The 15,622-nt window shown below is 42.5% G+C and overlaps 1 protein-coding gene across 1 annotated transcript in view; it reads right to left on the bottom strand.

Annotated features, from left to right (window-relative positions):
- The window catches only part of MYRIP (myosin VIIA and Rab interacting protein), a 398,493-nt gene that overhangs the window by 338,431 nt on the left and 44,440 nt on the right, over positions 1–15,622 (bottom strand). Inside the window, exon 2 of the mRNA XM_066584716.1 lies at positions 5,700–5,822. Within this exon, the coding sequence (XP_066440813.1) occupies positions 5,700–5,809 (110 nt within the window). The 5' untranslated portion in view covers positions 5,810–5,822. The remainder of the gene's footprint in view (positions 1–5,699; positions 5,823–15,622) is intronic.

Consider the following 15,622-nt stretch of genomic DNA (forward strand, 5'->3'; position numbering starts at 1 on the left):
GTCCAGTGCTGATGCCCGGTACCCAGAAGAAGTGGTGGGCGGTCACATGCCGTTCATTGTTCACATGACCTGACCGTTCTTCGCGTCTTCCAGTTTCCGTGGAGTATATACCAGGACTACTGTGCTACTGTAGGTGAGTATTCAGTTTTACTTTATTTTTAGCCCATTTAACTTTTTTCTTATGTTCAGGAAAACCCCTTTAAAATTTGGGCACACTCGGCAGATTTGTGCCCGAACATCCGTGTATTTCTGTAAAGCGTTAACCACACTGTTGCTTTGTTTTATGTACAGAATTCGGATGTGTGTCCCAGCTTGACCACAGGTCTACTGACCATACTCCGAGCAGAATATGCACGTAGATACTTGGAGTTCGGGACAGGTGACCCGAGATCAGGTTGGGACATGCATCTGGATTTCCTATATAAAAGAACGAAACATAAGACAGAGTAGTTAGCCTTCAAGCCCCATTTGGATGAATGAATCGGATAATCTCAGAAATTGCTGCAACAAATCTGCCATGTATGAATATATTCTTAGATTTACAGGGATTATACCAGAATTGACTCTTGTCACCCATCCGCAGAAAAACTAGTAAAAGCGAAAAGATTGGGGTCTCACCACTAGGACCACCATCAATCCAGAGAATCCTGTGTCTACCTTTGATCTTTATGGCAGCCCATAGTGAGGAGGAGCTTGAATGGAGTTCTGGTCAAGCATGCGTGTTGCTGCTTCATTGATTTCAATGCCAAGGATAGCTGAATACAAGCACTTGGCTATCTCCGCTGGTTCAAAGAGTTGAATGGAGCAACAGCGCAAATGATCGTCTACCACTTCATTCAAACTGCCATGAGAACGCCCTTCTCATGAGAGTTAGGGGTCTCAGTGGTGAGAACCCCAATGATCAGACTTTTATTGCGTATTTTGTGGATAGGTGATAAAAGTCGATTTTGGTACAATCCCTTTAAAAGTGTTGCATTCTCCATTGGTTGGGTATGATTTAGTGATCCTGTATTGAGCAGGGGGTTGGACCCAATGACCCTGGAGGTCACTTCCAACTCTATAGTTTTTTGATACTGTGATATATAACATAACTAAATGCTAAATAGTGGTAACGTTGCACATTACATCCTCCTAACACACTCTACACATTGGAGCCTACATTCCATAAATGGAGTGGCCTGTTTGTGTAATAATCATGATATTTTTGCCCCCAGTCTTGTAACTCTTATTTTACTGTATTATCCCAATTCATTTCGTTCTGCATTGTTTTTCAGCCAATGTTTTTACATCGATGACTTTAATGTCAACTTGCATTCATGTCAAAATTAGTTTTTCATGCGGACTCCGAAGAAGTAGGATTCATAGCCGTGAAGTGAAAGTTCAATGAAGAACAAAAGATAGCATGAAACTGAACTGATGACATACATCAAAAAGTCACAAATATCAAACTGTGCCCTGGAGTCTCACACAGCAGAAAATGACTCAAGTATGAAAATGTCCTGTTTTGTAAAGTTATTAGTATGAGATATACTGGTATACAAACTCATGCAGCATATACCACTCAGAGATGTTTCTAGAGGAGACAATCTATGCAGTATGGCAATATGGAATCTATTACAAAAAATCCCCGTGTGCCGCGACATAAAGCTGAAAGTATACAGAAGTCAATGGATGCCTTAAAACGGATTCACGTGATCTGTGTGCGTGAGGTCTTATCTTGTCTCACGCAGCCTTATGAATAAGGCGTATGAACAATCTTTACCCTAAGGGCGGCTTGAGGTGGGCATATACGCAAATACGCTTGGCTTAGCGCATTATATTTGTGCTGTGAATGAGGTAGATTTGTTTGCGTATCGACGCATAGTAATGAACTTTTTGTGCAATGCAGGGCAGGGTTTTTTGTGCACTGGGCAATACCACTCCCAGATTTAAAAGGCTATTTAGCCTAATGAGGTCCAGATGTGTTATTTTTTTTCATGTGATTGTACAGCATATGGTGCATTTGCACGCACATTGAGCGCGCATTTGCATATCTCCCATAGACTTCTATGGGGACTACTGATGTGCGCAAAAAACTGAAATCAATGGGTTTTATTCTCTGCATATTGTGCACGCAAATACACCCATACATCCCTGAGGGTATTTGCACTCGCAACACACAGAGAATAGAACCCATTGATTTCAATGGACAGCTCTCATTCCCCTTTGGATATTAAGGACCTGCTCTATTTTTGTGTGCATTTGCAAACCAAGGGCCAAATTGAAGTCTATGGGAGATGCGCAAATGCGCAATGTGCTGCGCGTTTCCATGAGAAAAAGAGCTCATCTGGACCTCATTAGACTAAATAGCTTTTTAAATCAGAGCAGGCTAGTGCCCCATGTGCAAAAAACCCTGCCCTGCATACGCAAAAAGTACCGTACTATGTGCCAATACGCACACAAATCTATCTGGTTCATAGCACAAATACATTGCACTGAGGCAAGTATATACATGCACACTCTGGGCCCCGTGTGGTGCAGAGTGGTAAGGCAGCAGACATGCAGTCCTAAGCTCTCGCTCACGACCTGAAGGTTGCAACCCCGCATGGTTCAGGTAGCACAAGGTTGACTCAGCCTTCCATCCTTCTGAGGTTGGTAAAATGAGTATCCAGCTGGGTGGGGTGGGGGGTAATAAACAAATTACCTGAAAGTGCTGTGGAATAAGTTGGTGCTATACAATAAAAAGGTTTATTAATTTTTATTTTTTTTTACGCTCGTCTGAATCCGTCCTTAAGCTACATTCACCAAGATCAGCTATGAATTAAGGGCACAATGTCATTTCAGCAACATATACAGTATAACTCCTTCCACTTGGTCTAGCCGTAAAGAAAAACTCTCAAACACCAAAATAGAAGACATCTGGAAATGGTTTCCCAAAAACAGATACAAATGATAATTGTCTGAACTGGATCCCTGTAACGATTGTTTGCCTTTTAAAGAACATTTAAAGCGTGACTAAACTTTTAGGTGACTTTTCAGACTAAGCTGTCATGTGTATACATGAGGATTAACACTATCAATGGGCATTAGGGACAGCTGCACATGGGCGTAAGTGCATATACGCTCACAATACCATGCTGTATATGAACCGTGCAGGAGGCGCGATTGCAGGCTATCATGCCCGTATTGTGGCTTTTTACTTTAGCTGCAGGACTGCTCAAATCGGCGTGGTCACAGCAGCGCCATGTTTGAGTAGGCAGGCCAATGTATTTAGTCCCAGGTGTTATAAATTTTCAATGTGCGATGTCGTGCAAACAGGGGCCTTTGTTGCTGAATTGTGCACCAAAATAGAGCATGTCAGGTTGGAAAAAACACAGTGTGAAGGAACCCCTTTAAATTGATGGGTTCTGTTCGCTGTGTATTCCGCACGCAAATTTTGAGGCTTGATAAAGGAGGTCTTATCCTCTGAAACGCGTTGAATTTCTGTTTCCTGAACCAGACTTATTCCAAACATAATGGTGTCCGCTTATCACTTTGAATCTGGATTTAGAATATGTCAATAGTGTTTTCAGGGCGTACTTTATTTTAGGGGAGTTCTCTATCGTGGGGCCGCCTCTGAAGGAAGGTAATTTTTAATATATGTTATTCTCTTTGAATACACAGTGCTTTTACTACTCTTCACCCCTCGGACATCTCTGGTGGATGTCTTAGGAAGACGAGGGGTCCTCACCTGATGGAATTCATTTTATTAGCCATTCTGGATTGAGGTGTGACGGGCGGCCGATCACACCAGGTGAGTTACCTCCTGCTAGGAGATCAGTTTTAACACTTTTTGACCTTGGAGTCTACATTTCTTTTAATTGTATAAAGGTCCTTGGTTGTGTGAGAGGATGATCGAAGACAGTGAAAATTTCAAACTGATTTAATGTTTTCTTGCATTAAAATTTTCTAGAATAATAAGATGCTTTAACCCTTTCAGGACCAAGTGCGGCAAATTTACGGCGCTGGGTCCTGGGCTTTAACCTGGCCAATAGTAAAAGTATGGGGTGGGATTAAAGCTCCTACTGCAATCAAGCAAAAGCAAGTTGGGTCCTCACCTCTTAGTGACAGCCGAGGACGCAGAGGAGAAGGCAGAAGCATTTTTTAATGGATTCTGCTTTTTCCTTTCCAGGCTACATAGCTCTCAACAAGCACTATGTAGTGCAGAGAGGAAGCAAAAGTGTTGGTTCCGCTAATAGATCCAACAATCACATAAGCAGAGCTGCAGGGTTCTTGCAGACCCAGACCAGCACTGTTGGTGACTACAATCGCTACAGGGGAATGTTTTGCTATGTAACTGGGTCTCCTAAAAAAAAGACAATGTGAATGACCCCCAGAGGTCTTATATGACATCATCGGGTGACAAAGATAGTTTAAAAAAATAGTAACACATTTACCCCTTTCCAATCCAATTTGTATCTTGGTTTTCCTACGTGGCTTACTCTTTTTCTGCTGTTATACAACAGCGCTATCTGCTGGCTAAAGCCAGTACTGCATGAGGTGACACATTGGATAGGCTCCGACAGTAGAGAGGCTGGCAACATACAGTAAGAGAACCCTGATAGATGTCTACCAACATCGGAGCTGTACAGCCTTAAATCATAATGTCTTCAGAGGTCAGACAGTGGATTGGAAAGGGTTAAGTTAAAAAAATTACAGAATAAAATAAAAATGTATACATAAAAAAGAAAGTAACCAAAAGGCTGGGTTCACACAGGGCGGATTTTCCACGGAAATTCCATGCAGAATTTCGATGTGGCAAATCCTCCTGCAGCCGCTAATCCCGGGATTAGCCAGCTATGTGGACGAGATTTGTCAAAGATCTTGTCGGGATGGCCAATCTGTCACGGCAAAGCCGGCAGAAGCCAGCGCTGCAGTGTGGATTTCCCAGCCGCAGCATGTCTATATGTTTTTTTTTTTCGTTGCGGCCTCGCTCCTCTCTATGGGAGAGCCAGCCACAATGGAAAACCATGCAGAAAAACCGCTCCAAAACCCGCGGCTAAGTCCCATGGGTTTTGAAGCTGCGCTTTCCCGGTGGAAATCTTGCGTTTTTTTAGCTGCGACAAAACCGCAAGATTTCTGCCCGAAAAATGACCCGTGTGACCCCAGGCAAAGCAAATGCCAACCAAAACCGTCGTTCAAATTATATATCAAAACACCTGAAACAAAACGCTGAACACCTTCCTCTACATTATTGTAGCATAAATATACTGATTTTAAAAATCAACAAGTATAAATTAAAAAAAATATATATATATACTTTTTAGCTTTTTACGCCCCAAAAAACTTAAAGACACAAAAAAGAAAATGTAAAAATAGAAATATATGTTACAGGAAAAAAGCGCCGCAAAAATAATTTTGGGCCGTGAAGAAAAAAAAAATAGGGCAGTAAACCATCACATGAAATCGTTAAAAAGTGTCTGGTGCTTAAGGGGTTAAGTGAAACAATGAACAATTAATGGAAAGTAAACCTTATGGTTATACTGTACGTACGTCATGTAAACTTGTCATAGCAGATAAAATATGAAGTGTTACTGCAACACATTAGTCCGAATGACGATGCTGAGAGTGCGGGATCCAACTATTCAGCCGCAGACGAAAAATCAACTTCACAGCTCTCACCTTATAAAATATGGTGAACGCATCGCGACACTTTCCACATCCGAAAAAACATGTCCTACCTTAACCTTTCTTCTTCTTTCTTCCTGAGGCTGAAGTCTCGCTGGACAACCTGAAGGACATGCTCCGCTTCTTCTTCCGTCAGACCAGATAGATCCAGTTTCCTCCCCATGTTTTTCTTAATCCTGAAAGCAATGAAAGGAATGTGTGTATCACATGGAATCTGCCATCGTCTCCCTACCTGGAGAAACACGGAGCGTTTCTGCTAATTATAGGGTCATACATATTTTATTGCAGGTAAATGCACAATAAAACCCATTAGCATCTGCAAAAATATCATAACTGCCAGCAACTACTTTCTTCTAAAAGACTGAACATAATGTGCATTTGCTTTATAAGAGTCTCAACGCCCAATGCATTCAGTATAGAAGAAGCTGACAAACTTATTGTGACTGTTTACTATAATAAGAAGCCCATCCCACAAAGCATCAACGATAGAAATGTGCCGGCCCTTTAAGAGGCCACTTAAAATGGAGTCAATTTTAAGTATATTTGCTTTTCATGGAAAATATCCAATATTATTCTAATCCAGACCTGCACAACATACGGCCCGCGAGCCACATACGTCCCATAGAAGGACGCTGCCGGAATACTGTTGCAGACGCTTCCTCTTCTGCAGTTCTTACTTACACTTCGCTCTCAGATAAAAGCAGCTGCAGCGAAAGTCAGGATCTCAAGCAGCCCTGCATGACTGCAGAGCAAAGAATAGGACCGGGACTTTTAGCGCCCCGATGCAGGCAGTGCGATGATATCATTCCAAGGCGCTGCTTGTGTCAGACCAGAAGAGGACTAAGTATATGTATTTTTTTTGTTATTTGGGGACAGTATTGTTATAAAAGTGACATACTGTTTCTGTAAGATGGCACTTTTACTATTAGGTGGATACCCTGGGCACTATGATTATTAGGGAGACACTTAGGCCCCCTGTCCACGGACAAATCACGCTGGCCGAAGCTTTCCATAGCATTGCTTTTATTCTATGGTCTGCCAGGCCACAAATGCTTTGGAGGTTGCTTTCTTCCTGAAGTTCTCTCTATCGAGCTGCTTCTCAGCTCTCATTGACAGCTCCAGCGGTCTCCTGGTTGGTGTCCGCAACATCCTTCACAAAGGTATCCTTTTAGGCTGGTTCCTTTGCCCCTACTTAGTGCTGTCAGCATTTTACATCAGTAGAATGAATAGTCCAATATTTTAATAGTTTGGGCTTTTACAGAGGTGACAATACGAATTGGTTTTAAAATTGTTTAGATTTTTTATGGGAAGAATGTGAAAAGTTTTTGGAACTGTCTTTATAGACACACCGGTTACAAATAAGGTGATCCTAGACAGCATCAGACCAAAAGTATCACTAGAAAGCAAAATCACCAAACAACGGCGTTCATACTTTGGTCATGTCATACGAGCGAATTCTCTGGAAACATTAATGCTCGGCACAGTCAGAGGGTCCAGAAGAAGAGGACGCCAAGGAACACGCTGGCTAGATACAATCAAGTCTGACACAAGCATGACTGCGGAAAAGCTGAAGGAAGCGGCCAAAGACACGGAAGCATGGCGTATGCTGATCCACAAGGTGACCGAAACTCAGCAACGACTGAACAGATAAATCATCATCATCGAAACACAAGGAAACCTGAACTTGCATTCAATTCATCACTTGTACTGTATACTTCCATACGTCTGTATGATAGTCGTTGGTATCTTTTACTGTTGCCTATTAAACCCAAGCAATACTTGGCAGCCCTGGATTCTTTCATTAAAGTGCCATGCCAACTCATTGGCACACTGTGAATGCATAACAGCTGATGATGTGACAGAGAAGAGCCTCCCCCTGTTACTTACTTTTACTGTTTAGATGCAGTTTACTTACTTTTTAGGTGCAGCTCACTGTTTAGATGCAGTGGTCTGCATAAACCGTGGCATCTAAGTAGGTAAACTGCTGCAATTAGAGCTAGCTCCGATTGTGGACATTGCTGATGTTTGTTAGCTATTGAAAAAAGCCAGCACCAGCTGAGGATGGCATGAGATTGGCTATTGAGCCCGTTCAAACCCCCTCCCCCACCCCCCCATAGACCAAATGACATATATTTATGTTGTATGATCATAAAGGGGTTAAAGCAATTGCAAAAGTGGCCAACAATTGGGCACATTTGAGTGATCATGCTATAGATGTGTTGCTTCAGCCGACAAGGGCTGAAAAACTCCAACCAGCAGCAATCATGGACAACAGCTTTGCATCTGATTTTCAAACGTGTCTGAGCAGCTTTAACAAGGAATTTATCCATTAAGCTCCAGTTCAGCCTCATTGTAGAATAACATTGCTGTGGATAATAAGCTTATGCAGAAACTCAAAACACAAAGAATATGCGGATTTACAGCAGAGGTGACAATATGAATTGTTTTTTAAATTGTTTATTAGATTTTTTATGGGAAGAATTTAAAGGGGTTGTCCCGCGCCGAAACGGGTTTTTTTTTTTTTTTCAACCCCCCCCCCCCCCCGTTCGGCGCGAGACAACCCCGATGCAGGGACCTAAAGAAAGCTTACCGGAGCGCTTACCTTAATCCCCGCGCTCCGGTGACTTCTCTACTTACCTGTGAAGATGGCCGCCGGAATCCTCTTCCTCCGTGAACCGCAGCTCTTCTGTGCGGTCCATTGCCGATTCCAGCCTCCTGATTGGCTGGAATCGGCACGTGACGGGGCGGAGCTACACGGAGCTACACGGAGCCCCATAGAGAACAGGAGAAGACCCGGACTGCGCAAGCGCGGCTAATTTGGCCATTGGAGGGCGAAAATTAGTCGGCACCATGGAGACGAGGACGCTAGCAACGGAGCAGGTAAGTATAAAACTTTTTATAACTTCTGTATGGCTCATAATTAATGCACAATGTATATTACAAAGTGCATTATTATGGCCATACAGAAGTGTATAGACCCACTTGCTGCCGCGGGACAACCCCTTTAAGAACGGGCAAAAGTTTTTTTTCTAAATTTTGTATTCTTTTTAACGATCGAATGGTGTGGATAAAAGGATTAGGCAGAAGCAAAAACAGAAATAATAGAAAGATTTAAAACACAATTATTTAAAAGTATTTGATTAAAATGTTTATTTTGGTGTCTTTACAATAAAAAAGTGAATATTCTATACTGTAATACTAATATGACTATTAAATATATATTTATAATGAATTTACTATACTTTATCTTCTGAAAGTGATAAAAAACCTCTCAAAAACAAAATACGTCATATTGCCATAAGGACCTGTATAATAAAAAAAAATTAAATTTTACATGACACAATAACCGAAAAAAAGGACATCAGAAATGTTTTTTTTTTCTTCATCTTTCCCCCCAAAAAGTAATAAATAACAAGTAACCTTTATCTACGGCACAATGGTTCTATTAAAAAATGTGATTTGCCCCACAAAAAACAAACCCTCATACAGCTATGTAAACTGAAAAATACATTTACGGCTCTTGGACACAAAAAACTATTTTCTTTGCATGAAATGTGTTATTTTTGGGCAAAAGTAGTAGAACATTAAATACGATCCATATTTGATATCTCTGTTTTCATATCAACCATCAGAATGAAGGCAACGTTATTTATGCCGCGTGATGAATAGCGCAAAATTTAAAATACAAAAATCAATTACAGAATTGCTGTTTTTTCAATTCCCCCCAGTAAAAGCTAGTTAAAGATAATCAACAAATTTAGGGCTTAGTCACACGGGCGCATCGTCTCTCTGCAGCGCCGAAGGAAAGAACATGTGACCGGCTTCATTGCGGGGAGTCGTCCGTCCTGAAAGACGTCCATCTTCTTCCTGCAGTAAGGGCACAGTCACACAGGCGCATCGGCGCCCGTGTACGGGTGCTGATATGCCCATGTGACTAAGGCCTTAATGTGGTGGCACAAAAACAAAACAATTCCTGTGATGCTTAACCAAAGAAGGCCTAAAATGACCGCGGTCCTTCTGGGACTATATGAGTTGGATTTACCTTTGAAATATGGAACTTGAATGAAAAGGGGACTATTGACGGACAGTGCTCGACAGGGAAGCTTACTGGGTATGTTTTCTTGGCACATGTGTACCTTGCAACTTAAATTGTCACCAAGATTGACTTTGTAGTATTAAAGGACTGGTCAAAGTTATATTTTTATAGTAAAGACCCGTGTCCTATATAGTTAAATAACAATAAGTCCTAACTTCACCTTTCTCTGATCTTACTTTGTCTCACATTGATGCTCAGTCCCCCGCTGCTTTGTTTGTTTACAGCCTGCAGTTCCCCCTTGTTTACGGGATGTCACAGGCGCTGCAGCCAATAAAAGAGCTTGGTGATCAAACACTATACTCTGTCATTGGCTGAAGCGCCTGTGACATCCTGTAAACGGGCTGGGGCAACCTGTAGACATGCCATAAAAGAGGAGACCCAGCAGACTTTTACTGTAAGTACATTATATTGATTCTACACTAATTGGCTACTCTTTATTTGCAATCATCATTGACATTTGTTTCTTTCATGTATGAGTAAAGGCCCATTTACACGGCCCGATGATCGCTCAAACAACAGTCTGAGTGACAGCTTTGAACGATTAGTTTGCATGAACTATTAAGTAGCTACTCAGCTACTTAATAGCTCATTAGCGTGCAAATGAAGCCTTTAGCTGAATGCAGTTAATAGCCCGAGGGCTCTTATCTGCTTTCAGTTCCATTATTCTCTGACGGGAAACAATGCTATCATCACTACCCGTGGAGAACTGTTGATAAGGTCGAAGGACGATTTTTAGGTTGGCCTGAATTTTACGATCAGCTAGCAGTGCACGAAAAGTGCATGATGGATGCGCATTTAGACGTAACGATGATCACTCAAACGATACCTTTTTACCGAGTTTTGAGCAATCATCTCTATTTCTTTCTATACAGGATGTATTCTTCACATATGTTGTGGCCTGTTTGGTGTGAGTAAGGGTGTGTAGAATACCTGGAAATTGTAAGCAGTCATTGTCTACCTTCATGGATTTTACAGAGTGTTCCAATAAAGCTCAACTACTTTTCCAATATATGGAAGCTGGTTTTCCCTCTTTCGCATGTAACTTGAATGCTTACAAACTGTGGACAATATGTTGCATGTAACCTAATATTTTTCATATAAGTAATGAAAAACTGAAGAAACCATTTGCTAATGATCTTATAATTGAGAAATACCTCTGTACAGATGGAATATCAGAGAAAAAGGTTAATTTATTGTGAAAAACTGAACACTTGAAGGGAGGCTCTAGTGCCCTGTTGGGCCTTCTCTAGCTTGGATACAAGATGTGATACAGGCTGGCATGGAGGCATACAGGTTCCATATTGTATTCTGCAGCATATAGGTCCACATTTTCTGTAACTGAGTCTCTAGATTGTGCAAACTTGTAGACTGTCGAAGTTGACATCCCCAATGGTCCCATACATGTTCTATTGGCGATAAATCTGACAAGCGGGCAGGCCACAGAAGAATGGTAATGTTATGGAGGCATTCCTGTTACACCCTTGTGTATGTGGCCAAGCATTACTCTGCTGGAAAATGCCTCTTGGAAGCCCTGCCATGAGAGCCAACACATGTAGCTGCAGGATGACTTGAGCATACACCTGAGCTGTCATTGGCACTTATACCACTACTAGAGATGACCAACTGTCATATGCGATGGCCCACCAGACCATGTCACCAGCAGTGGGGGAAATGCGCTGTTCCACAGCAAAGGCAGGATTGCGGCGCTCACCCCTAGGTCTCCAGACATGTATATGGCTGTCATCAGTGCTCAAACTAAATCTGGATTCAAGGCGGAAGACAACCCGGTTCAGCTCTGTAGCTGTCCAGTTGTTCATGACACCACTGCAAACAGAGGCGATGGTGGACGTTAAAGACAGTGCACATAATGGGTGCTGTGAGACTAAATACCCTCAGCTGACAAGCATGAGCGACTCCAACTGGTTCCAAAAGTTGGAGCTGGTCGTGCTTGTCAGACAATCAGACGATCCTCTCTAGTGGTGGTTTGTCACACCTTGTGTGCCCTCACACATCCACTGGTCCCAACACCTCCTAACAGTCTGCTCAGAGGGCGGGTAACTTGTTGATATGATCATCTAATTTTTTGTAATTCCAATAATGCCTCTCACTGGGTGAAATGTCTTGAATTGCATTGTAGAGACGTGTCTAGTGGTCAACAAGCTCTACAAAAGCAGGAAAAGTGGTCCAGTATGCACAAGTAGCCTCTGAGAGCCTCTTTATAGGTCATGGGTGAATCCACTTTTAGGGCTTTAAGTAGCAAAACTGTTCATCTAATCACGCTACAACTCTAATGATTTGCATATCTGCCTGTGATGTAACTGCATACCGAATTTTGCAGCAAAACGAAAACTCCTTCTAGGTGCTTAATTTTATCTATTGTGTATGTATCTATTGATTGGTGCACAGTGTGGTTGATCACTAAAATCAAAGCAAAAAAAACCCAAATGCTTTAATTTATAAAATGTCCCTCCCTCCTGCTCCCCCATGCTCACTCCCGCAACTCCCCGCTCACTCCCGTCGGCCCCCGAATCTTTCGGCACGAGCGGGCATGTACTCAAAAATGGCGATACTCGCTCGAGTAACTTGCCTTAGCGAGTACGCTCGCTCATCTCTAGCAATGACTATTATATATTTTTTTTCAAAATGACCCTACTGTAGATGAGGTTTTTTTGCAGCACCAAATTTATTATTTGTAGGCCAGAAGATGCTCACCAGAAGTCATCCCCAAAGAGTATATCTATGGACATTCACCACTCTGCACCCCGTCCTCTGCATCTTGTGAACCTTTCCGTCCATTTTCATATTATATCAGTACAACATACTCATAACATAAACAGCTTCAGATATCTAAAAAGTTCATTACTTTTGTCACTGACTGGAAACAGTCCACAAGTTTGTCAACCAATATGTGTGGACAAGACTTCAGAACGGAAACCTACCGGAAATCACTCCTATCTTAACATATACACAGAGATCGTTCTAGTGATATGCTTTCTAAAAACATTCATCTTTACGAAAAAGAGCATTGTACAATATTCTGTTGCAAAATTGATCAAGTACATTATTCAATTTTTTTACACCAGGAATCATTTTCAGCAAATGTTAACTTGACATTTTGCAGTTTATGATAATTACAGCGTACTACAAAGCCGTAAATGGAGTTCTTACGATGCGGTGGTCATGTTAAGGATTGCTACAACTGTCTCTTGAAATTTCTATGAATTCAGAAAGATACTTTACACCTTCCCTCGAGTTACAATATAAATTATTGTTGGATGACCATTGTAAGTTGAATACCTTGAAACTTGAGCATGAAAGGATGGAACAATACCCCTGCAGTGCCATTTATTAGAAAGCAGCATTCCTGCAAGCCAATGTCAGATTTTTTAAACAAGCCACTTAACAATGACTGGGAATTGTGAGCCATGCACAGACAGCTGTTTCGAGGGGGAATGTGCCTTATCAGTGTGCAGCAGGTTTACTGACTTGGCTAATGAGAGGCCTATAGATGATGGTCAAGAAGGGTATCATTTCTCCTTAAGGAGAGCACCCAGATGGTGTGTGAGAGGACTTATAAAGCCATCTATGATCCTCTGGGAAATATGCAAATGGAAAGATGGCCAATATCTCTTCAGCACCACCTACTGGAAGACAGCATTTCTGCATATATGGATGGCCTTATAAGTCTACTCACTCACCTCTTCTTAAAGGGGTTGTCTCGCGCCGAAACGTTTTTTTTTTTTCCATAGGCCCCCCCCCGTTTGGCGCAGGACAACCCCAAAGGATGTGTTAAAAAAAAAATGTTATTACTTACCCGAATCCCCGCACTGCGACGTCTTCCTTCTTCTTCCTTCATCAAGATGGCCGCCAAGATCTTCACCCACGATGCACCGCAGGTCTTCTCCCATGGTGCACCGTGGGCTCTGTGCGGTCCATTGCCAATTCCAGCCTTCTGATTGGCTGGAATCGGCACACGTGATGGGGCGGAGCCACGAGGACCAGCTCTCCGGCACGAGCGGCCCCATTCACCAGGCAGAAGACCGCACAGCGCAAGCGCGTCTAAAAAAGCAAGAAGACATCAGAATTAGACGGATCCATGGCGACGGGGACGCTAGCAACGGAGCAGGTAAGTGAATAACTTCTGTATGGCTCATATTTAATGCACGATGTACATTACAAAGTGCATTAATATGGCCATACAGAAGTGTATAACCCCACTTGCTGCCACGAGACAACCCCTTTAAGAAGAAACGATAGTCTTCCTGACCAAAGTCTATTCACCTTTCACTAGCCAAGTGTCAATGTGTGCTGCTGGGATCTGTAGTACTAAGGTTCCTAGCAGCACAGCTCCACAGGTTGGGGGTTAATTGAGCTGGCTGGGTTTGGTAATCTCCAGCAGCCAATCCCCTTTAGCAGGCACCACATATAAACCCAGCTCCTGTCAGTAGTTGAGGCTGGTGTATGTCCTGTTTGGATATCTCTGTTTTGTTCCCACTCAGATCTGTGTTTGCATGTAGGTCTGTTGTGTCTCTCTGCTTCCCTAAAGATGGTTTGGACACCTGTAGTTCTTGTCTGTAGCACATACAACGCCCTTTTTCCCTTCCCCTGACAGGTGTGGCCTCCAAACGTCTTATGTCTCGCTCTGTGTGTCAGTTGGGTGATCCCTGACACAGTTCCCTATGTCAGCTCGGTGGCTGTCTATCCACCCTGTATGAGAACACGTAGACTTGCTGCATAGTTTCATCTGTGTGCATGTGATCTCTGGGTTGAGTCCGTGTGGTTTGCACTATATGTTGTAGTTTGCTGTAAGCCAGTGCCTGTGGAGTTAGTGCCTGTAGAGTCAGTGCCCTGTTGTCTGTCCTTTACAGCTTGTTGTGTGATTTGTGTTCCGTTGTCTGTCCTGTGCAGCTTGCTGTGTGACTTTGTTCTGTTCTGTCCTGTTGCAGCTTGTGGTGTGAACTGTGTCCAGTGCTGCTGGACTCCTGGTTAGTGCAGGGACTAGTGGTATAGCCAGGAGCCATGAAGTGGCCCACCAGCTTCCATGTTTTGATCAAAATGTCAATTAATACCTGGGATTTATATATAGCTTATCACCTGTTACTAGTGGTTGCATTTTGGCTGTGGTATGCTGTGTTTTCTGGCTCTGTGTGTCCTGTTGTTCTGTCCCTGTCATGTGGCATGTGAATGTATCCTGTTCTGGTGCGTGGTTCCTAGGAGTAGCTGGGACCCAGATCCTTTATCAGGTAGGGCCATGTCATCCTCCCTTTAGCACAGAGCCAGTTGTTGTGAAACCCGTGTGTATCTGTTCTCTTTGGTCACGTTCGTTTGGGCCCAGTGCTTAGTACCCACACGATCGTAACACCAAGCCAGTAAACCTGCTGCACATTGATGAGGGGCAATCACCCTGAAACAGCTATCTGTGCATGGTTATTCTGACTTTGGCTCACAATTCCCAGGAAATTGTTATTAGGCTTGTTTAAAAAGTCTGACATTGACTTGCAGGAATGCTGCCTTCTAATAGGTGGCGCTGCAGGGGTATTGTTCCATCCTTTCATTCTCACGTTTCAAGGTATTCAACTTACAATGGTCATCTAACAATAATTTATATTGGTATTGTTCTATCTTCCTATTTGCATATTTTTTTGAGAGGATTATGGATGGCCTTAAAAGTCTCCTCACACACCTTCTGGGTCGTCTCCTTAAGGTGAAACAATACCCTTCTTGAAACTTGAGATGATATCTTTGTGAAAACTATTGCTTGATTTTGAAGCCTCCACAATGTCAACCCATAATTAGTTATCTTATTATTTTTCTTACATTTTTTTTTCTAAAACAGCAAACCCTTATATATAAAAGTCTTAACCAGCTGGTGGAAGTTGT

Source organism: Eleutherodactylus coqui, chromosome 12 (assembly GCF_035609145.1).
Source record: "Eleutherodactylus coqui strain aEleCoq1 chromosome 12, aEleCoq1.hap1, whole genome shotgun sequence".
NCBI lineage: Eukaryota > Metazoa > Chordata > Amphibia > Anura > Eleutherodactylidae > Eleutherodactylus > Eleutherodactylus coqui.